This window comes from Ovis aries, chromosome 2 (assembly GCF_016772045.2).
Source record: "Ovis aries strain OAR_USU_Benz2616 breed Rambouillet chromosome 2, ARS-UI_Ramb_v3.0, whole genome shotgun sequence".
NCBI lineage: Eukaryota > Metazoa > Chordata > Mammalia > Artiodactyla > Bovidae > Ovis > Ovis aries.
In genome coordinates, this window is record NC_056055.1 from 160,845,764 (window position 1) to 160,870,042 (window position 24,279).

General features: G+C 37.9%; 1 protein-coding gene across 4 annotated transcripts in view; it reads right to left on the reverse strand.

Annotated features, from left to right (window-relative positions):
* The window catches only part of EPC2 (enhancer of polycomb homolog 2), a 129,473-nt gene that overhangs the window by 71,828 nt on the left and 33,366 nt on the right, over nucleotides 1-24,279 (reverse strand). For all 4 annotated transcript variants that reach the window (XM_027964975.3, XM_060409981.1, XM_027964974.3 and 1 more), the window contains exon 2: nucleotides 3,085-3,244. In XM_027964975.3, the coding sequence (XP_027820776.1) occupies nucleotides 3,085-3,244 (160 nt within the window). The remainder of the gene's footprint in view (nucleotides 1-3,084; nucleotides 3,245-24,279) is intronic.

A 24,279-nucleotide genomic window follows, 5' to 3' on the forward strand; every position in this document is an offset into this window, starting at 1 on the left:
TGTCAGGAACTCTGCTTAAAGGGGTTAGGAAAAGGGGTTAGGAAAAGGCTCTTAAAGGTGGTCCTGTAGATGAGCCTTGGGAGAATAAACTGTACTTTAACAACGGGACAAGAGAAGTAAAGGGCTATGTAAAGACCTGGATGAGAAAATAAGGGATGAATCATAGAACTAAAAGGACTTATCATTGTGGCTGAAAGTGTGAATAGTTAGAGGAATTGGTGTGGGGGGAGGTTGCGTGTGCTGTGTATTGAGATTGTGGTGTGGGACTGTATGGTGAATGAGATGCGACATCTGTTCCCAAAGAACTTACAGTTTAGAGGAGGAACAGACCGTCAACAGTTCATTTCAATGACAGGCTGATGTCACGGTGGAAGAACACACAGCAGACTGTGACTAGACAGGCACAAAGGAGGGCCTTAAACATCACACAGCTAAGTTAAAATTTTATCCTATAGGCAACAGTAAGTCCTGGAAACATTCTAAATGGGTACCAATCACAAAAGTGGCAATGTGGATGACGCACGGACTGGAAGGTACAAAGACTAAAGCAGAGCCACCAAGGAAGCCCAATAGTAGGCAAAAAGGCATGCAAATAATGCAATATACATTTGAGGAAAATTATATATACACTGAAAATGACAATAGAAGACTACATAAAAACCTGAGGAAACTAAAATATAAATAGAAAAGGCAGCAAAAAACTGTGTAGCACAATTTAGTATAGAATAGTATATATAAAATATATATGCTAATAGACTCAACAAGAAAAAAGGAAGTAGCTAAAATAATTTTCTATTGTTCTTATTCCATTTATTACAGCAATAGAATAAAATGAAATGGAGAAAAAGCAACACAAGATTAATATTTATTGTGTCTATTGGGGCTGACCCAGATGGGTTGCATCCAATTTCTGGTTCTTGGTTGCCAAGAAGGGGTTTTACAAATGGTCCTACTGTCCAGCTATACTGTTATTAAAATACAAAAAAGGAGGAGTGGGGACACGTTGGCTTAAAAAATGCTTAAAATTTCTATTATGAACAGCTATCTCATTCCTGATACAGAGACAAGGAAAATTCAACAAGCTAAGGGATTCAAAGTCAAAGACACAGAGAAAACAAATCACACAAATAATTTTTGCAAGTGTGTTTCTCTTGAATGCTTAGGGGAAGAGTCTCTGAAAAATGGTTCTGACACCTAAAGGCTTTTAAGCCATTTAAAAACAACTGAACCAGTCAACAAACATGCCATTTTATTGAGCATTTATAAGCCATGCACTTGACTCTAAAGATACAAAGGGAAAATAAAACAGTCCCTGCCATCAAGGGGCTCACAATCTAAAAGGAAAAAAAGAATGGTTACAAATAATCACAATAAAGTCTGGTGAGTCCTCTGACAGAGGTACATACAAGCTACTGAGATGAAGCAAAGGAGAGGTAGAATGAGAAATCAGGCTTAAGTGGCAAAAAGGAGTTCGAAGATCTTAAGCTATAGAAAAGGAAAGAAGACTTACAGCACATGCAAGGAAATGTGAAACAAGGCAAACGTGGATAATTTTATTCCCTACAGTACAAAGTGGGAGGGAAAGAGCAACTGGAAATGAGGTTAAAGAGGGAAGCAGGTAACAAATTACAAAGGGCCTTGCATTCAAATCAGAGACTTTGGCTATTATTGCATTCTCAATTACAAGATGCACCATTACTTTATGAACTGCAAAAATAAAAAGAAAAAGCTTTATATTTAAATTTATATAATATTCCTACATAAAGCTTTATATCAAAGGGCAAGAACTTCAGCATAAGATAAATAAAACAGCCCCATGCAGAAAGGAACAACATGAGACTATATTTCTCAAATTGCCCTTAGGTGGAAGGAGGGGGGAAGAAAATTTCTCCCTGAGAACTGAATTCCAAGCAGGTCCACAGCCTACTTGTGTGGTCTAAAAACAAACAAGTAAAACTAAAGCTACCAGTGTGGTCCAAAAGCAAACTAATAAAACAAAACAAGCAAAGACTTTAAGGTGGTCTCAGGTTGGTCCCCAGATGCCTGGCAGAAATTCTCTTTAGACAAACCATACTTTAATCGAGAAGAAAAGCAATTTAAGATGCAATCTCATTTCAAATATGACAAACGTACATCTTGAGAACTGATGAAAAATAATAGATTTTACAGTCAGTATTAAATCTGGAGATGCTTTTAATTACCATGACAACTTTTTAAAAATACCTATTACCAGGCTGCAAATCAGAGATTCTCATACAGGTAGGCTTGAAGCAGAGCCCTCAACACTATTTTAACAAATGACTCAAAGTTTTTTTTCCAAATACAACCAGACAAGATACTAAGACACTAGCATCTGTCTGCAAAATTAGCTGAAAACTGCTACTATAAAATAAAGAACACAGTACAATTTTAAGCCCAGGTCATAATCTGATCAGACAGACACTTCAGGAAGACCATTCTGGTGCCAGTGGACTTTGTGGAGAAGATAGATTAGAAGAGGGTATGGATAACAGAACAGTTAGGAGATTAGTGAAACAGTTTTAAGATCAGAGATGGTGATCATTTAAAAAATAACAATGGGGAGAAAAATAAGAGAATCAAGGAGGAAGAATTAGAATTCCATAAAAATTACAAGAAGGTAGAGGTGTAGGATCTAATTCGAAAAAAATTTCAGATTTGCCCCTAATCAGCATTATAGCCAGTAGGCCTTGAAAAAGGCCTTATTTGGGTATGGTAATCCATTATACTTTATACCTGTCTAGTAAATGTAAAAAAACAGTATAATATGCAAAAAAATATATAAAAAGGTAATATATTATACCTTCTAGCTGTATAAGTGTTAAGTCCTGCAGAAAATCCTATACAACATAACCATCAACTGTTCAAATGCAACTCACAATCAAAATGATCTTGAAGTTCAGATGTAAGCACAGAGGAATTTTATTCTTTCATGTTTCACATTTCTATAAATCAGTGGGTATGAATTTAAAAATTAAAATTTCGTTGTGTAAAAAGAGAGAAAGGATTTTTCACTGTTTGATAAATTTAAATTACAAACAGAAAACAATGAATTAACAAACTTACGCTGAATATGAATGAACTGTTTTGGCTGTTTAAACTCTCCTTTGTACAGGCGATTGTAATAGTTGACGTTGCTCTCTGCCTCAGGAACTGGAATGACCATGCTCTCTTTTTTTTCTCTAAACACTTGCTGTGCTGAAATAGCTCGCTGTAAGTGGTGTTCCTAGAAAATGTAAAGCAGGCAATATGAGTTGTTTTAATAATGTCAATTCAATACAAAATTCTATTTAAAATTTACTTTAACAATTGCAAAGTACTTTAAGAATCAATTAGCAGTTCCTTTGCTACAGACCTTCAGAAAACATTGCCATTACTTTAAGAATCAAGTAGCAGTTCCTTTGCTACAGACCTTCAGAAAACATTGCCATTATTCTCCCTTAATATCTGTATACATACTGGTATAACTTTAAATGACTAGGATTTTAATAAACAGAATTTTAAAAAGATTAAGTATTCATAAAGTAGAATTTAACATCTCAATTACAAGAAAACTGATCCCTTGTTTGCTAAATCAATTGAGGTGCATATCACCAATACCATATAACACAAACAAAAGCAAATAGCAGGAAAAATTTTATATCAGATTCTAAGCATCTTCTGTAATTTATACACCTCAAACTTCAAAAGTACAAAATTCTCAATAACTCAGAGACAAGAGAAAATTATAATCAACAGACTATATTAGTATCATGGCAAGAAGCATTTTTTAACAAATATGAAAAAATAGTTCTTTAATATATATCCAGATTCTAGTAACTGCTCATTACCTCACCACTTAACAGATACATTCTCTCTAACCCACTATGAACAATTTCCAACAAAGCACCTTTACTGTTTGGAAGGTAAACTAGGCCATGTCAATCCCCACAGGATCCCCTCCATATTTAAATGTTACAATCACTCAATGACTTACAAGACTTTCTATCTGTCTGACCTTATCTCATACTTCTCTCCTCCTAAACTTTATTCTAGCCACACTGCCTCCTCTCTTTAAGGTTCCTAAATATCTAAATGGATTCCTTCTGAAATCCCTTCAAGTCTCATCTGGCTACATTGCATTGCATAAATTAAGATTTATGTATCAGGAGCCATCCTTTCAACATTTTTCAGAGCACCTGCTAGATACCAGATACTATTCCTATCACTGAGAATTATGAGTGAATGAGACAGAGACAGACTTCGCCATTAAAAGAATTTAGCTGGTGGAAGATAGATTATCTAAGTATGTAATCACGTCTGAGCTTGATAAGCATGTCTCTTCACAGTTAGTCAAACCACTCATTCTGGGAGAACAGATAAAGATGTCCAGTTCAGTTCAGTTGCTCAGTCGTGTCCAACTCTTTGCGACCCCATGAATCGCAGCACACCAGGCCTCCCTGTCCATCACCAACTCTCAGAGTTCACTCAGACTCACGTCCATCGAGTCCGTGATGCCATCCAACCATCTCATCCTCTGTCGTCCCCTTCTCCTCCTGCCCCCTATCCCTCCCAGCATCAGAGTCTTTTCCAATGAGTCAGTTCTTCGCATCAGATGACCAAAGTACTGGAGTTTCAGCTTCAACATCAGTCCTTCCAAAGAATACCCAGGACTGATCTCCTTCAGAATGGACTGGTTGGATCTCCTTCCAGTCCAAGGGACTCTCAAGAGTCTTCTCCAACACCACAGTTCAAATGCATCAATTCTTCAGTGCTCAGCTTTCTTCACAGTCCAACTCTCACATCCATACATGACCACTGGAAAAACCATAGCCTTGATTAGATGGACCTTAGTCGACAAAATAATGTCTCTGCTTTTGAATATGCTATCTAGGTTGGTCCTAACTTTCCTTCCAAGGAGTAGGCGTCTTTTAATTTCATGGTTGCAATCACCATCTGCAGTGATTTCGGACCCCAAAAAAATAAAGTCTGACACTGTTTCCACATCTATTTCCCATGAAGTAATGGGACCAGATGCCATGATCTTTGTTTTCTGAATGTTGAGCTTTAAGCCAACTTTTTCACTCTCCTCTTTCACTTTCATCAAGAGGCTTTTTAGTTCCTCTTCACTTTCTGCCATAAGGGTGGTGTCATCTACACATCTGAGGTTACTGACATTTCTCCAGTCAATCTTGATTCCAGCTTGTGCTTCTTCCAGCCCAGCGTTTCTCATGATGTACTCTGCATAGAAGTTAAATAAGCAGGGTGACAATATACAGCCTTGACGGACTCCTTTTCCTAGTTGGAACCAGTCTGTTGTTCCATGTCCAGTTCTAACTGTTGCTTCTTGACCTGCACATAGGTTTCTCAAGAGGCAGGTCAGGTGCTCTGGTATTCCCATCTCTTTCAGAACTTTCCAGTTTACTGTGATCCACACAGTCAAAGGCTTTGGCATAGTCAATAAAGCAGAAATAGATGTTTTTCTGGAACTCTCTTGCTTTTTCCATGATCCAGCGGATGTTGGCAATTTGATCTCTGGTTCCTCTGCCTTTTCTAAAACCAGCTTGAACATTTGGAAGTTCACGGTTCACGTACTGCTGAAGATGTCCAAAGGAAGTAAAATATAAACTAAGAGTTTTAGGATCAATAGCAATTTAGCAAGGCAAAAGAGGAAAAGAAGAAACAATCCAGGCACAGTGAACAGAATATCCAAAATGGACTAGATCCCAGAGACGTTCAAAAAAAGGCAACCAGTTGAACAAAGGGACAGGACAGTGGGTTCTGGCTTAGATTTGAGAGTTGACAGTGGGTGCTGGCTTAGATTTGAGAGTTTCTTCACCTTCAGAAAATGTTTTTCTTCATAGGACAGAATCCCAAGCTGAAGCACTAAGTATACTTTTCATACAAATATTACTATCAATCTAGTTATTTGGAGTAAAAACTTTTGAGTTGACTAAGAACTTTTGAGGGGATCAAACAGACAAACAGCATCAAGAAACTAGGAAGCCAGGCCTTGAATGAGGCCAGCAATTTGTAGCATTAATTAAGCCTGTATTTTCCTACTGAAAGTGAAAGTTGCTCAGTTGTGTCCAACTCTTTGTGACCCCATGAACTATAGCCCACCAGGCTCCTCTTGGCTGGGATTCTCCAGGCAAGACTGGAATGGGTAGCCATTCCCTTCTCCAGAGGATCTTTGCAACCTAGGGATCAAACCTGGGTCTCTCACATTGCAGGCAGATTCTTCACTGTCTGAGCCACCTGGGAAGCTCTATTTTCCTATTACCTTGATGATATTTCACCTCTTCTGGTTAAAGAAAGAGATACAGTATGCAATGGCACCCTGCACTGATATAATATTTTATAGTTCTCAAAGTGCACCCACAATCACATACCTATTAGCTCCTTACAATCTTGGGACACAAGGGTAGATATCATTTTCCATTTTTATAAATGGCACTCAAGAAACAAGTAACTTACTCTTAGCAAATGGTAATGATACATAAGAGAGATAAATTTCAGGACTCTGATTCCAATGTTTCTTGACTATTCCATCCTTACTAGAAAAGTCTGATAAAGATTATAAAACAGGTTCTTATAATGCTAATAAATCTACAGACACAGGAAACAAAAAAAATGTGCACATTTTTTATTTGAAGAGATTCTCTTGATGTATATTTGACTTTGTCCTAAATACATTTTTAGGTATTATCTAATTTTTGAAATACACCTTCAATAGATTAAGATTTAACATTAATTTACAAATGGAAAAATTAAAAACAGATCATGGATGACTCCCTTCTTAATGCAGCAGACAGATGACAGATGCAGCCAGAAATTTAAAGAGCTAGACCATGACATACTCCCCCATTTACAGACTAAATTTAGCTCTACGAATAAATTTTCAGCTACCATTTCCTTCCCCATATTATCAGTCTATCTGTAAAAAAAAAAAAAAAATCAGAAAAAACAATGACAAGGCTTCTTGAGAACTGTGTTTCATATAACAGTTATAATCAGTGGCAAACACACACCAAAGCCTGAAAGTAGGTATCAGAGTTTGGATTTGTCATTGCGTTGGCGGGGAAGAGGTTGACAGGAGTAATGCTGTTCTTGTTACATGCTGCGTTATACATTGGTGATGTTACCGAATTTTTAAAAACAACTAAAAACCAAGTACTGCTTAATTTCCTTTATGAAAGCATGCCTCTGACCTACCAACTCCACAAATGGAATTCATCAAAAGGCAACCAATGAATGGGCAACACTGGCTAAATGAAAATGCTCACCATGGCACTGTTTCTAACACCAAAAGTCTAAATAGCAATAAATACATAATTAGTATATAAACTGTTATATTATATCCATAAACTAGAACTCTTAGATAACAGTAGAAAACAAAATAACACAGACCTCTAGTGACCTGAAAAAAGGCCTGGAAGAATACAGAATAGAACATTCCACAAAATGCTATTCCTTTTGGGTGCCCTTTTGCAGTTTCAGAATTTTCTATACATTAATTTTCTACAAATCTATTTTTACTTTCATAAACTAAGGGGGAAAAAAGATATAAAAAGGTTTAACATCTTAAATGAAGGACCTCTCCACCAAAAACACAAAATCATTTCTCATGGTTACTTTGACATTCTGAAATATCCTTTGATGCCTATCATATTACATACCTAAACATTTTTTGTGTTTTCCTAGAAATATTTTATTGTTGAGTCACTAAGTCATGTCCTACTCTTTGAGATCCCATGAATTGCAACACACCAGACTCCTCTGTCTCCTACACTGTCTCCCAGGGTTTGCCCAAATTCAGGTCCACTGAGTCAATGAACCTATCTAACATCTCATCCACTGCTGCCCCCTTCTCCTTTTGCCTTCAGTCTTTCCCAGCATCAGGGTCTTTTTCCAATAGGTCAGCTCTTCATATCAGGTGGCCAAAGTATTGAACCTTCAGCATCAGTCCTTCCAATGAATATTCAAGGCTGACTTCTTTTAGGATCGACTGGTTGGATCTTCTTGCAGTTCAAGGAGCTCTTAAGAGTCTTCTCCAGCACAACATGAAAGCATCAATTATTAAGAAAAATATAAAGTATATAATTTCTCTACACTTTACACTCTTCCTAGTAACACATGAGATTATATGGTAAGCCATTACACACAAACTAAAAGATGCTATATAATTAATGATTTCGAGTCATGTATAGGTACCAAGCACAATTCCACAAGGTACAAGGTAGAAATATTTTTTCTTCTGGAGATGAGTAAACTAAGACTCTGTGATTTCTATGACAGAAATTAGCAGAACTGAAATTTGAATCATTGTTTGTATGTCTCTTTTTCATCTTGCCAAGCTCATATCCTAATATGCAGGCTAGGTTTCAGAATCCATCAAATTAGGCTGCATACAAAGTTAAACAATCATTGATATTTTAAAAATTTGCATCCAAAATTTCCAACTAAAGATAGCTGATTGAATAACTACAATTATCTACTCTACCTCACTGTAATTATAAACTTACTAGTAAAGGATTAAAAAACTAAAGCCACAATGACAAACTGAATTACAGACGAACCATCACCACAAAACAGAGTGTAACAAGATTCTTGGAGATCAAAATCAAAAGAGCAAGTTTCAAATACTTACAGAGAAAAGGAAAAAAAAAAAAAAAAAAACTGAGCCCATCTCACTTGTCCTACAGAAAACAAAATCATGGGGATTGTGAAACACTAGCTAGAAAGAGCCAGAATGAGACAAACTATTCTTTGACTACTTCTCAAAAGCAGATCATTCCACACAGCTTACACTGACGAAAGAGGGCCCTACTAAACTAAGAATGTTGTGACCTACCCCAAATATACAAAAAACTAAGATTGGAGGAGGACGCAAAAGACTCAGGGAAAAAAAAGGAAAGAGTTGACTGAATGCAAAAAGAAAGAAAAAGACAATTATCTCAGAGATGAAAACTAAAATTATGAGAAGCCTTGTGTAAAATATACTCAAAGACTTAAGTGTGCTTTATATAGGATGTCAAATAACCAAGTGAATAGAGAAAGAAGTAAAATGAGCAAGAAAGATGACAGAATATAAAAACAGGCAAAGAAGAAATGATACTCATATAAGTGGAGTCCTTGAAGAAAAAGCAAAACAAAAAAGAGAAAATGCAACAGAACTAGTATTTAAGATAAAATATATGAACCTACTTATCAAAAAAAGCCCAAGAGGGAGCAAGACGGAACACAAGAACTAGCATCACCAGACGATCTGATACTGCTTCGGGCAATCAGGAGAAAACATTCAGCTCACAGCTCTTCCTTGGGAGGGAACAGAAGAGTGGAACGTGGGTCTAAATTTCAGTTTTGGGGGGAGGTGCCCCAGGGACTATCTTCTGTCTCACGTAACTCAGAAGGCTAACTGAGCCAGCATTCTTTGGATGACTAGGTGCTGTGGAGAACGAAAAAGAACTTAGGCGTGTTGCCAACATCAGAAAACTCACAGCAACACTGACAAACATCAGAGGGAGCAAAACATTACAACAAGCTCCTAATAGATAATCCAGGGAACCCCTCTAACTGGGAAATTATGTGAACGTGCACAGGGAAGATGCATCTCCAGAAAAGGTTTGCGGGCTTCCAGACTCCCTACCTGGCTTGACTGCTAAAGCTCTTACCCTGTATGAAGCCAGTTCATAAAGACTAGGAGTTACGGTTACTTCTTCAAACACGCAAATTATAACAACAGAAAAAAACAAGGTGCATGAAAACATGACGCAGGGGGCAACTGGGAAAAAAAAAAAAATCTCCAGAAACTGATCCTAAAGAGATAAGAGACTGGTGAATTATCTGAGAATAAAAGTTTAAAATAATCATATTAATAAAATTCAATGCACTAAAAGAACACAGACGACCAAAATCAGGAAAAACAACATACGAACAAAACGCAAATATCAAGAAAGAGATGGAAAACATTAAAAAAAAAAAACCCTACAGAAAACATTAAAAAAAAAAAACAAAACCCAAATGGAAAATCTGGACCTGAAGATTACAATAAATGAGCTGGGGGAAAAACAAAAAACGAAACCTAGTAACAGCAGACTAGATTAAGCAGAAGAGTTAGTGGAGTCAAAGAAAAAGAAAGGAATGAATAAAACCTAAGAAACTGATGACACCACCAACAGATCAAGAAACACATATGGAAGCCCTAAAAGGAGGAAAAAGGAGCAGAAAGTTTATCAGTTCAGTTCAGTCGCTCAGTCATGTCCGACTCTTTGCCACCCCATGAATCACAGCACACCAGGCCTCCCTGTCCATCACCAACTCCCGGAGTTCACTCAGACTCACGTCCATTGAGTCCATGATGCAATCCAGCCATCTCATCCTCTGTCGTCCCCTTCTCCTCCTGCCCCCAATCCCTCCCAGCATCAGAGTCTTTTCCAATGAGTCAACTCTTCGCATGAGGTGGCCAGAGTACTGGAGTTTCAGCTTCAGCATCACTCCCTCCAAAGAAATCCCAGGGCTGATCTCCTTCAGAATGGACTGGTTGGATCTCCTTGCAGTCCAAGGGACTCTCAAGAGTCTTCTCCAACACCACAGTTCAAAAGCATCAATTCTTCGGTGCTCAGCTTTCTTCACAGTCCAACTCTCACATCCATACATGACCACAGGAAAAACCATAGCCTTGACTAGACAGACCTTTGTTGGCAAAGTAATGTCTCTGCTTTTCAATATGTTATCTAGGTTGATCATAACTTTTCTTCCAAGGAGTATGTGTCTTTTAATTTCATGGCTGCAATCACCATCTGCAGTGATTTGGGAGCCCCCCAAAATAAAGTCTGACACTGTTTCCACAGTTTCCCCATCTATTTCCCATGAAGTGATGGGACCAGAGGCCATGATCTTTGTTTTCTGAATGTTCAGCTTTAAGCCAACTTTTTCACTCTCCTCTTTCACTTTCATCAAGAAGCTGTTTAGTTCCTCTTTGCTTTCTGCCATAAGGGTGGTGTCATCTGCACATCTTCATGACCAAAATAATCATGATAGGTGTGATCACTCACCTAGAACCAGACATCCCGGAATGTGAAGTCAAGTGGGCCTTAGAAAGCATCACTACAAACAAAGCTAGTGGAGGTGATGGAATTCCAGTTGAGCTGTTTCAAATCCTGAAAGATGATGCTGTGAAAGTGCTGCACTCAATATGCCAGCAAATTTGGAAAACTCAGCAGTGGCCACAAGACTGGAAAAGGTCAGTTTTCATTGCAATCCCAAAGAAAGGCAATGCCAAAGAATGATCAAACTACTGCACAATTGCACTCATCTCACATGCTAGTAAAGTTAATGCTCAAAATTCTCCAAGCCAGGCTTCAGCAATACATGAACCATGAACTTCCAGATGTTCAAGCTAGAGTTAGAAAAGGCAGAGGAACCAGAGATCAAATTGCCAACATCCGCTGGATCATGGAAAAAGCAAGACAGTTCCAGAAAAACATCTATTTCTGCTTTATTGACTATGCCAAAGCCTTTGACTGTGTGGATCACAATAAACTGGAAAATTCTGAAAGAGATGGGAATACCAGAGCACCTGACCTGCCTCTTGAGAAACCTGTATGCAGGTCAGGAAGCAACAGTTAGAACTGGACATGGAACAACAGACTGGTTCCAACTAGGAAAAGGAGTCCGTCAAGGCTGTATACTGTCACCCTGCTTATTTAACTTCTATGCAGAGTACATCATGAGAAACGCTGGGCTGGAAGAAGCACAAGCTGGAATCAAGACTGACGGGAGAAATATCAATAACCTCAGATATGCAGATACCACCACCCTTATGGCAGAAAGTTTATAGGAAGAAACAAATGGTCCCAAACTTACCAAATCCAAAAAGAAGGACATCCAAATTCAAAATGCTCAAAAGAAGACAACTACGATGAACTAAAAAAAGCCTACACTAAGACATATAACTGAAGGGTCAAAAGTTAAAGACAGAGAGAGTCCAGAAAGCCCCAAGAGAAAAAGTAAATCATCAGGTACAAGGGAGCATCCACAAGATGATCCACAGTTACTCATCAAAAACATTACAGGCCTTGGACTTCCCCAGTGGTAGAGCGGTTAAGAATCTGCCTGGCAATGCAGGGAACACAGGTTCCATCCCTGGCCTGGGAAGACTCCCCATGCTGTGGGGCGACTAAGTCCCTGGCCACAACTACTGCATCCACACACATCACAACTGCTGAAGCCCGCACACGCTTGAGCCTGTGTGAAGAAACTACTGAGACTACCCACCACAACTCCTGAAGCCTGGTGCTCTAGAGCAAGAGAAGCCACCTAAAAAGTAGTCTGCACACTGCAACTAGATTGTAGCCCCCACTCAACACCACCAGAGAAAGCCTGAGCACAGCAACAAAGACTCAGTGCACCCAAAACTAACCGATTTTTTAAAATTTAGGAGAAACATTACAAGCCAGAAAGTAGTGGAATGATATACTGAAAGCACTGAAACAAACAAAAAACCTGCCGACCACAATACTATATCTGGAAAAACTGCCCTTTAAAACTCAAAGAAATAAAGACCTAACAAGATAAACAAAGGCTGAAAAAGTGAATCACCAGTGAATCTGTCTTTTATAAGAACTGCTAGAGAGAGTCCTTCAAGTTGAAGCAAAAACACTAATTAGACAGTACATAGAACCACTGAAAACTAGAAAATTCTCCAGTAAAGGTAAATATATAAACAAATGTAAATCTTCTAATACTGTAATGGTGATGCATTAAGTCACTTTTAATTCTGGTATAGAATTTAAAAGATAAAAAACATAAAAACAATTAGATATAAAACTATCTCAATGGACACACCATATCAAGTACTTTTTACAACCACTATCTTTTCCAATTAAACTATAAATCAACAGCAAAAGAAAACTTAGAAAATTTTAATATGTAGAAACCGAACAACATGTTTTTTAACAATCAATGGGTCAAAAGGAAAAGGAATTTAGAAAATAGACAAATGAAAACACAATATAACAAAAACTTAGGGATGCAGCAAAAGCAATATTAAGAAAGAAGGTTTTAGCAATAAATTCCTACCTACATTAAAAAAGAATAGATCTGGAGTCAACAACCTAACTTTACATCTCAAGGAACTAGGACTAGAACAAACAAAACCCAAATTAGCTGAAGGAAGGAAATAATAAATTAGACTGGAGTAGAAATAAATGAAAATGAGAACAGAGAAAATTTTTTAAAAACACCAACAAAACTAAAAGTTCTTTGAAGAGATCAACAAAATTGACAAACCTTTACTTAGCTACATGATGGAGAAGGAAATGACAACCCACTCCAGTACTCTTGCCTGGAAAATTCCATGAATGGAAAAGCCTGGTAGGCTACAGTTCATGGGGTCGCAAAGAGTTAGACAGGACTGAGCAACTTCATTTTCACTTTAGCTACATGAACTAAGAAAAACTCAAATACCAAAAATCAGAAACTCAGAGAAGACGCATTAAAACTGATGCCCCTGGGGGAGGGGAGAGGGTGATATGAGACTACTATTAACAATTATATAACAAATTAATCTAGAAGGAACATAAATTTCTAAAACTATACAATCTACAAAGGCTAAATCATGAAAAAATTAAAAACATGAACTACAGAAATGATACTGAATCTACTGAATCATTAAACAAACAACTCTCACCAATGAAAAGCTCATCACTAGATGGCTTCACTACTAGAGAATTCTACTAACATTTAAAGACTTCAATCCTTCTCAAAATCTAAAAATAACTGAAGAGAGGAGAAAACTTTCAAACTCACGAGTCCAGTATTATCCTGAAACCAAAATCAGACAGATACTTACTTGGGTGGGGATATGCAAATGGGTAAAGGTCGTCAATAGGTACACAATTCCAGCTCCAAGTTCAGTAAGTCCTGAGAGTGTAGTGTACAGCACAGTGGCTACAGTTAATAGCGCAGTAGTATATATATAACGCAGTACTACACATATGAAAGCTGCTGGGAGAGCACATCTTAAAGTCCTCCTCACAAGGGAAAAAAATCGGTAGCGATGTGAGGTGACAGATGGTAACCAAACCTACCGCGGTAATCATTTTACTACATGCACATAGATCGAATCATTACACTGTACACTTTAATACAATGTTATGTGTCAATTTTATCTCAATGAAACCGGCAAGGGGAAGGCAGAGGGACACTACAAGTAAAACACAAAAACCAAAAAACCCTACAGACCAATATTGCTGATGAATAACAATGCAGAAGTCCTCAACAAAATACTAGTAAACCAAATTCAACGACACATGAAGATGATTATACATCATGACCAAGTGGGATTTACTTCTGGAATGCAAGAATGCTCAATGTATGATAACTGGTCAATGTAATACACATAAGAGAATGAAGGACAAAAATCACATGATTATTTCAATTGACACATTGAAAAAAATCCAAACTCTTTCATGATACTAACACTCAAGAAACTAGGAACAGAAAGAAATCGTCAAGCCCACAGCTAACAATATTCTCAATGGTGAAAAACTGAAAGCTGTTCCTTTAAATCAGGAACAAAACGAGCAGGCCGGCTTTTGCCAGTTCTTTTTCAACACAGTACTTAAAGTCTTAGGAGGAACAATTATCAAGAAAAAGAAATACCAAATAGGAAAGGAAGAAGTAAAAATATCTTTGCTCACAGATGATATGATCTTCTATGTGTTGTTCAGTCACTCAGTCGTGTTCGACTCTTTGTGACCCCCACGGACTGCAGCATGCCAGGCTTCCCTGTCCTTCACCATCTCCCTGAGTTGGCTCAAACTCATGTCCACTGAGTCAGCACTGCCATCTAACCATCTCAACCTCTGTTGCCCTCTTCTCCTTCTGCCCTCAGTCTTTCCCAGCATAATGGTCTTTTCCAATTAGTTGGCTCTTCACATCAGGCCGCCAGAGAAGTGGAGCTTCAGCTTCAACATCAATCCATCCAATGAACATTCAGGGCTGATTTCCTTTAGTATTGACTGGTTTGATCTCCTTGCAGCGTTATTTACAACAACCAAGTGGTAGAAGCAACCCAAGTGTTTACTGACAGATGAATGCATAAACAAAATGTGGTACATACATACGATGGAATATCAGTCAGTCTTAAAAAGGAGGACAATTCTGACACACGCTACAACATGCGTGAATCTTGAGGATATTATAAGTGAAATAAGCTAGTTACAAAAGCACAAATACTACACTGCTTATATGAGGTCTAAATAAAGTAGTCCAATTCTTAGAAAGACTGGTTGTTGTCAGGGGCTGGGGGAGGAGAAAAAGGAAGCTACTGTTCAATGGGTATAGAGTTTCAGTTTTCCAAGAAAAGTGCTGGATATGTTACATAACACTATGCATGCAGCTAACACTACTCTACATCTAAATATGATTAAGATATTACACTTTAAAACACTCACCAATACCTGGCAAAAGTAATACAGAACAACAGACTCTGGCATATATTTGAATAAAACTATTCAAAAATAATGAAAAAGCCTCAAAGCAAACAATAATAATTAACAATAACATATAACTTAAACGACCAAAAGAATCAGATGAATATCAGACTTTAACAATTATAAAGCAAAGAATCAATAAGGCAGCCTTTCCAGAAACCTCAATGAACATAAAGTATGAATCACAGATTTTACATCCAGCTAAGTTATCTTTCAAGTATCAAAGCTATACAAAGTACTCAGGGACTTTAACAGAGGACTTTTGAGAAATCTACTAGAACAGCACTGTTCAGAATATAATGGGAACTACATATGTGAGCCACACATTTAAATCTTCCAGTAGTTACAGTAAAAAAGAGTAGAAACAGGATGAAATTAATTTTAATCTTATTTAAGTCAATATATATATCCAAAAATTATCATTTCAACACAGAATTAATATAAAATGGTACAGAGATATTTGTACCTGTACATAAAAATGTACAGGTACATTTTTTTCTTTCCTACCAAGCCTATAAAACCTGTATGTAACACATGTGTTTTATATGTATAGAACATCTCAGTTCAGCCGTATTTCAAATGCTCAACAGCCACAAATGACTAGTATAGGCCACCTTCATCTTGGCTTCCATCTAACCAAGATATCAATGGAAAACTTTAGCAAAATTATATACATACACACACACACACTTATATTCATGTATCTCAAAGATGGGAAAAAGGGTAGAAGATTAATGTACAAACATTTGCACACTAAAGTGGAAAAAATGCAACTAAAAATGGGAGAAGGAAAAAAAGATTGGAGCAAAATTTTAACAACTAGCCTATATAACATAATACAAAAAATTAAATGTTATGAAGAATTGTAATCAAACATATTCAGCCATATCAATAAATATGAATGGACTTATAACATCTATGAAAACAAAAAGATTTTCAATTTGTCTCATAACTCTAAACTCAATTATATGCTTATACAAGAAATATCCTACCCATCATCACCCCAAAAGGTGGTCAGAAAGAATAAAAGGAATGTATATAAAGCTTACAGGTGATAGAAGACAGTAAGAAAGACAAACCCATCCCAGTATCAGACAAGCAGAATTCAAGCCAAAGGGTATTAAGCATGACCCAAAATCCACAATTCATAACAAAGATTTTGATTCCTTTACACATGTATGAATATCAATGTATCAATAATAATTTATGCTCAAATAATCATTTTATGAAGCAAAAGCTACAAATAGGGAAGGACTGATGAAGATACACTAATAATAACTTTAAAAGACCACTCAGCACAAGGCAAATCAAGTGGTCAAAAAGCAAGCAAGGACCTAAGCAACCAAATAAGGTAAATCTTATTTGTCAAACTTTACACCCAATGCCTCTTAATCTGAAGTCTTCATGGAAATTTCACAAAATTGATCATATATTAGCTAAGAATTACAAAGAATAGATTATTATGGATGGATTAAAAGGGATAAGAAGAGAGAGACATTTCTCTGAGGATATAATCTTTAACAGTTCTGAATTTTAGAATCCTGTTAATGTTTCACATACTCTAAAAATAATCAAAATTAATGATGATGCAGAGGACCCAAATTAGAACTCAAAAAGAAACAACAAATAAACCTCATTTACTAGAAATGAATATTCATGTCTACAATAAAAGGGACTGGGAAAGAATGGAATTTAAGTTTCTTTCAAAAATAATGATTTAAAGCTCACTGGTAAAATTTAGACCATATATGCTTCAAAGGATTGTTGTAATGATTATATAAGTTAGTAAGGTGTTCAGAACAGTCCACGGCACACTGTCAAGGCTAAAAGTTTCTGATTTTTATTACAATATACCACTAGGGTGAAATACTCAAAATAGTGAAATTCTAAGAACAAAATTTAAAAAATCAAAATTTTGACAATTCAAAATCTTTTCTCAACACCCAAGAAAAAGATGTCCTCAATCTGATAAAGAGCAGGCAGTACAGTGGAAAACCTACAGATAGCACCATACTTAATGGTCAAAGACTGAATCCTTTTCTTCTAAGATCAAAAACAAGTCCCCAAAAGTCTATTTTTCCTGAGTCTCTAGTCAGTGCAGTGAGGAAAGAAAAAGAAATGGCATGCATATTGGGAGAGAAAAAAAAAGTAAAACTTTGTACATGACATGGTCATGGAGAGAGAGAATCTGACAGTATCTCAACAGAGCTACGTTTTAACTAAAAAATGAATCATGGACTTCAAGTCAATATTTGTAACTCAACTGTATTTCTATTATCCTAGCAACTGAAAATGAAAATAAAAAGCTATTACCATTTAAAAGAGCATTAAACCACTAAATATTTAGGGACAGTAAATATGCCCATGCAAAACTTGCTTGTCAACATAAAGAGAAAGTTGCAGTATGTTCATGAACTGGAAGGTTCAATACTGTTCAAAAAATTTACTAGTGTAAATTTCCCTCAAAACTGATTCACATAGATACAATAATATTCAACAATCCCATTCAAAATCCCAACAGGCTTTTTTAACAGAAATGGACAAGCTGATTCTAAAATTCATACGGAAAGGCAAAAGAATTGCAAAACATAATCTTGAAAAAAATCTGAAGATCTGATTACAAGCTACATTGCAAAATATACAGCTAAATTATTCAAAATCGCATGTTATCAGCCTAAGAATGAACATATAAAGCAATGGAAAAGAAAGAAGTCTAAACACAGACCCCCCCCCCAACACACATACACGTAATCAATTTTTAGACAAAGGTGACCAATTAATGGGGGAACTGAATAGGAGTAAGGAAAGTCTTGTCAACAAACTGTCTGGATGTCAGTTTGGGAAAAAATAACCCATACTGCTATCTCAACTTATACACAAAAATTTATTCAAAGATAGGTCACAGACCAAAACACCAAGTCTGACTTGTAAAATACCTACAAGAAAACCTCAGTATGTAAGAAAACCTTAGTAGCCCTGGGTTTGGCAAAGATTTCTTAGGACATAAAACAGAAGAAATTATATATGAAAGAACTGATAAACTGGACTTCCTCAAAATTAAAAAAATTGTGCTATTCAAAATACATTCTTAAGAAAATGAAAAGACAAGCCAGACTGGAGGAAAAATTATTCACAGTAAGTATGTGAGAGGCCTTGTATGCAGAATATATAAAGAACTCTTATAACTCAATAATAAGAAAAAACTCTATTGTTTTGTGGGAGTTTTTTGTGTGGGAGTTTTTTGTGACGCATATGTGATCTTAGTTTCCCAACCAGGAGAACCCATGGCCCCTGCATTAGGAGCACAGAGTCTTAATCACTTGATCGCCAAGGAAGTCCTGAAAACAATCCTACTTTTAAAGAAAATGAGCCAATAATTTAAAGAGATATTTCAAAAAATAAGATGCAGGGATGACCAATAAGCACTTGAAAAGATGTTCAACATCCATGTACCAGGAAAATGCAAAATAAAATCACAGTTTTGACTACATACTCACAAAATGACTAAAATTAAGAAACTGGTAATATCAACTGCTGGTGGGAGCATCAAATGATATCACCACTTTGTAAACTGTTGGGGAGTTTCTTATAAAAATACACTTAGCACGAGATCCAGCAATCTTACTTCTAAGTGTACACCTGAAAAGTGAGATGCATGCCCATGATGAGAGTCAATTCCTAGGCAGGTTGATAAGAAGTCTGGGGTCCCCAAAAAGGAAAAAAGGGTCTGGGGCTCTCGAAGAGGAGATAGGGGTCTGGAATTCTCAAGGAGGAGCAAAGGACAAACATCTTTTTTTTTTCCTCTACATTCCTTAGTCTTAATCACAAAAGTGTTTTTTTCTTTAAGCCTGGAACTAATGATTACACAACAAACAACTCAGTTTAAACTCAGTATTAAGGATTATGTATGTGGCTTCCCTTGTAGCTCAGCTGGTAAAGAATCTGCCTGCAATGGGTCGGGAAGATCCCCTGGAGAAAGAAATGGCAACACACTCCAGAATTCTTGCCTGGAGAATCCCATGGACAGAGGAGCATGGCAGGCTACAGTCCATGGGGTCGCAAGAGCTGGACACAACTTAAGAGACTAAACCACCACCAAGGATTATATAACAATAATGTATCCTGCTTGACTGCAGATGGTGACCGCAGCCACAAAATTAAAAGACGCTTGCTCTTTGGAAGAAAACTTATGACCAACCTAGATGGCATAATAAAAAGCAGAGACATTACTTTGCCAACAAAGGTCTGTCTAGTCAAAGCTATGGTTTTTCCAGCAGTCATATATGGATGTGAGAGTTGAACTATAAAAAATGCTGAGCATCAAGGAATTGATGCTTTTGAACTGTGGTGTTGGAGAAGACTCTTGAGAGTCCCTTGGACTGCAAGGAGATCCAACCAGTCCATCCTAAAGGAAATCAGTTCTGAATATTCACTGAGAGGACCGATGCTGAAGCTGAAACTCCATTACTTTAGCCACCTGATGCAAAGAACTGACTCATTTCAAATGAACCGGATGCTGGGAAAGATTGGAAGGCCGGAAGAAAAGGGGACGACAGAGGATGAGATGGTTGGATGGCATCACTGACTGACTCGATGGACAAGAGTTCGAGCAAGCTCCGGAGGTTGGTGACGGACAGGGAAGCCTGGCATGCTGGAGTCCACCAGGTTGCAGAGTCGGACATGACTGAGAGACTGAACTGAACTGATCCTGCTTGAGGACAGTTTCTCCTTCCTGAAAACCTTCTGGCTAATCCTGTTATCTTAAAATATAAATTACGGGAGTGGGTCTAGTAATATCTTTACAACCTTGAGACAGTCTTTCAATTTATTGTAATAACTAACTAAAAAAGTATATAGCTCCCTTGCTTAGACAAGTGAGGGGGGCACTCTCCGTCCCCCTTCTGATGTCTGTGTCAGAAGCTTTCTCTGTCCCTTTTCTTACTTTAATAAAACTCTGCTACACAAAAGCTCTTGAGTGATCAAACCAGGTCCCTAGTCCCGAGGCTAAATCATCTGCTTCAGAGATCACGAATCCAACATCGTTCGCCATAAGCAATCATCTTGGGGGCTCGTCCGGGATCTTCAGAACAAGGTAAGAACACACTCAGAGCTCTAGTCTCTCTGCTTTCTCAGTACACACATTTTCCACTTTACTTTACTAACTCTATGGTGTGCTTGTGTGAATGAATGACACGCCTTGCAAGAAGCAAGTGATGAGCCCTGCTCTATGGTTTTGCGGTGCCTTGTAATGACTGAAGGTAGCCCCAAAAAGAGGAGCCTTGTTGGGGGTTTATACTGACCTGCCAATGCCAAGAGAACCAAGGTCCCTGCTAGCAGAGTGACCAGAGATGGGCAAAGCATGTGGACCGAACTTTCCTTTCTCAGTCCCCTTTTCCTGGTCCCTTTGACCATTTTGTAATTGCATGGGGAATTAGAACTACTAACCTAATCTGTCAGATCATAGACATTAAAGGGAACTGTGATCCATGCTGTTACTATTTACTTTTACTTAGACCCCAAGTTTGGAAGTGCCTAGCCTTGCTAGGAGCCGGAAGTTACAAGAGCACGTTTGGGAGAGAGGCAGAGTTCTAGCTCCAGGAACATCTCTCAAGCTAGAGGTCACTCTCTTGGCTGCCTGCCTCAGGGGCCACTGACCTGAAAGTGAGTCTTTATCATGGCTGTGCCTCTGATCTATGTGGACAGAAGCACTGCTGGTGACCATGAGGTCTTTGAGGACACAGATGGGGAATTGCAGGATCTGGTCAGACTGGAAGTGCAATGGGCTTCTTCACTTGGTAGTGCTGTTAACAGATCAGAGGAGGTTCTCTGGTAGCTTATGTCTCGACTCCTTAGATTTTCTTTCTGTGGAATCTGTGGAAATGAACTGGAAGATTGGTCCTAGAAGTTTGAGGACAAAAATCACTTTTTCCTCGCTGGCCAACCCTTTTGCTATCACATATACTGGCGTGGTGACACTCAGAAGGGACACCCTGGTTGCTGTTTATCCCGTTATGATTCACCATTTCTACTGCGGTCAGGACTGTACTCAGGAATATGCACAGGCACACGTAAGACGGGTGCTTCCCTAGGAGTCCTGGCTTGGGAAACATTCTGAAAAACTGCTCTGTTCCACCCCGGGTGGCATCAGAGGAAAAGGGCAAATCAAAGACAGGTCTTGGTGGTATGGAACTAAGTCAATCTGAGGCGCCATCAGGTCTACCCCCGGTGTATCTCCACCCCACCTTGGTGGTAGAACCGGGAGGGACAAGTTCGGCGCCTGTGTCGGTAAGGGACAGACTAATTCTGTCTACACCCCAATCTAGAGCAGAGAGGAATGCCTCTGGTAGAAAGAAGCCACAGCTGTGGATCCCACTTTTTCCTCTCTTACAGATGGGAGCTAACCATTTCAGAACCATTCCATTAAAATGTATTTTAAAAAATCTGGGACAAGTTTGATTCCCAGAATTTAAAAAGACATGCCTGATCTTCTTCTGTGATACTGAATGGCCACAGTATCCTTTGGAACATGGGAACACTGGTTGAAGGGTCTCAATTATAATACTGTTTTACAATTAGACAAGTTCTGCAGAAAACAAGAGAAATGGGTAGAAGTACCATATATATTGCTCTTTATCTCTCTGCAAGACATGCCAGACTTATGTCCTAAGGGCACAGATCTGGGTGTGAAACCTTCAGCTCCCTCCTGTCCTCTTACTTTGCCCTTGTATGTAGGGCTCCCAACTGAACAGGGTAAGGATCAGGGCACCTTCCAGGAAGGGTTACCTCAGTCTCGGTAGAATTTCAAACAGTCCCAATTGTGGTCGAGACTATTTAGAGGATCCAAAAGGTATACAGAAGCTTTTATGGGACTAACTTTACTTTATCTATGATCCAATGGATATTGGCAATTTGATCTCTGGTTTCTCTGCCTTTTTCTCAATCCAGCTTCAACTGTATGAAACACACTGTATGGTTTCTTTTATATGAAGTTTGAAAACACAAGAAATGAATCTATAGCAGTTGAAAGCAGATCAGCAGCTGCCCGAAAATATGATGGAAGTTATGAACTGCAAGTAAGATAAATGGAACTTTCATGGGGAATAAAAATGTTCTATTCCTGTTTGGAGTGGTGGTTACACAAGTATCTTAAATAAACGCTTTATGGAAATTCCCCGATGGTTAGGGGATTCTGCACTTCCAATGGGGGTGGGATATTGATCCCTCATGGGGGAACCAAAATCCTGCATGGCCTGTGCCGTGGGTTTCCATGGTGGCTCAGACAGCAAAAAATTCGCCTGCAATGCTAGAGACCCAGGTTCGATCTCTGAGCCAGGCAGATCCCCTGAAGAAGGGAATGGCTACCCACTCCCGTATCCTTGCCTGGAGAATCACAAGGACAGAGGAGCCTGGTGGGCTACAACCCATGGGGTCCCAAAGAATTGGACAAGACTGGGTGACTAATACTTTGACTTTCACTTGGCATGCACTGAAGCCAAATAAATAAATGAATGCTTTACACTGTATGCAAGTTATACTTCAATAAAGTTGATTTTAAAAATCTAGAAAAAATAACTTCTGATGTAAACAAAGAATGAATGTATACAAAACCTGCTGGTAAAGCAATTATTCACAATGATGCTAAAACTGTGATGAATAAAACAGACACCTTCAAGAATGAGTGCTAGTGACTGTGTTGAAGTGTAATTTGGTATGTTCTGGAGAACAGTTTGGTAATATGTTTCTAAGCCTTCAAAAACTTTCTAACAATTAATCTATTATTTACACAATAATTATAGTAAGTAAAACTGGAAACAACTGTATTATCTCCAGTACTGCTATAATTACAATATATCCATGATATATTGCCAACTGAAAAACAGTTTAATGACATGTGAAAATACTTACAAATTATGTAGAAATGGCACACAACAAAAGATAATCCCAAGTATAGTGAGGTAAATAGAATGACAGGTAAAAGCATGCATAAACGGTAAAAAGCATGCATGAAGAGTAAAAATCAAAACTGGAGAGAAATGTGCCAAAGTATTGGTAGTGAGACTATGAAAGTGAAGTCGCCCAGTCGTGTCTGACTCTCTGCGACCCCATAGGCTGTAGCCTACCAGCCTCCTCTGTCCATGGGATTTTCCAGGCAAGAGTGCTGGAGTGGACTGCAATTCCTTCTCCAGGGGATCTTCCCAACCCAGGGCTCAAACCAGGGTCTCCCACACTGTAGACAGATGCTTTCCCATCTGAGCCACAACTGGTCTCTATTTTCTTCTCTACATTTTCTACAATTTACTCAAAAATATATACTACAAAAAAGCAATCAGTGCTGATCCTTAAAACTACTTAAACTGATTGCTTCCATGATAAAGAAAGGATGAGAAGGAAGAAGACAGAGAAAAAAAGCCTATATACATCCTTATCCTATTATAATTAAACCTGCTTCTCTTCTAGTACTTTCTAAATCTGATTCTCCATCCTGGCAACATATTAAAATCACCTGCTGAGGTAAAATATGAACTCTATGGGAGATAAAAGCGACAGCAGAAACCAGTTAAAAGGTTTCAGCTGCTAACTTCTACTCCAACAAAGATGAAACATGTACAGTGGATATTACTCAGCTATAAGAAGGAATAAAGTACTGATGTATGCCATAACATGGATGAACCTTTAAAACAGTATACTATGTAAAAAGAAGTCAGATACAAAAGGCCATGTATGATTTCATTTATAGGAAATGTTCAGAAATAGGCAAATCCATAAAGAAAGTATCAGTTCG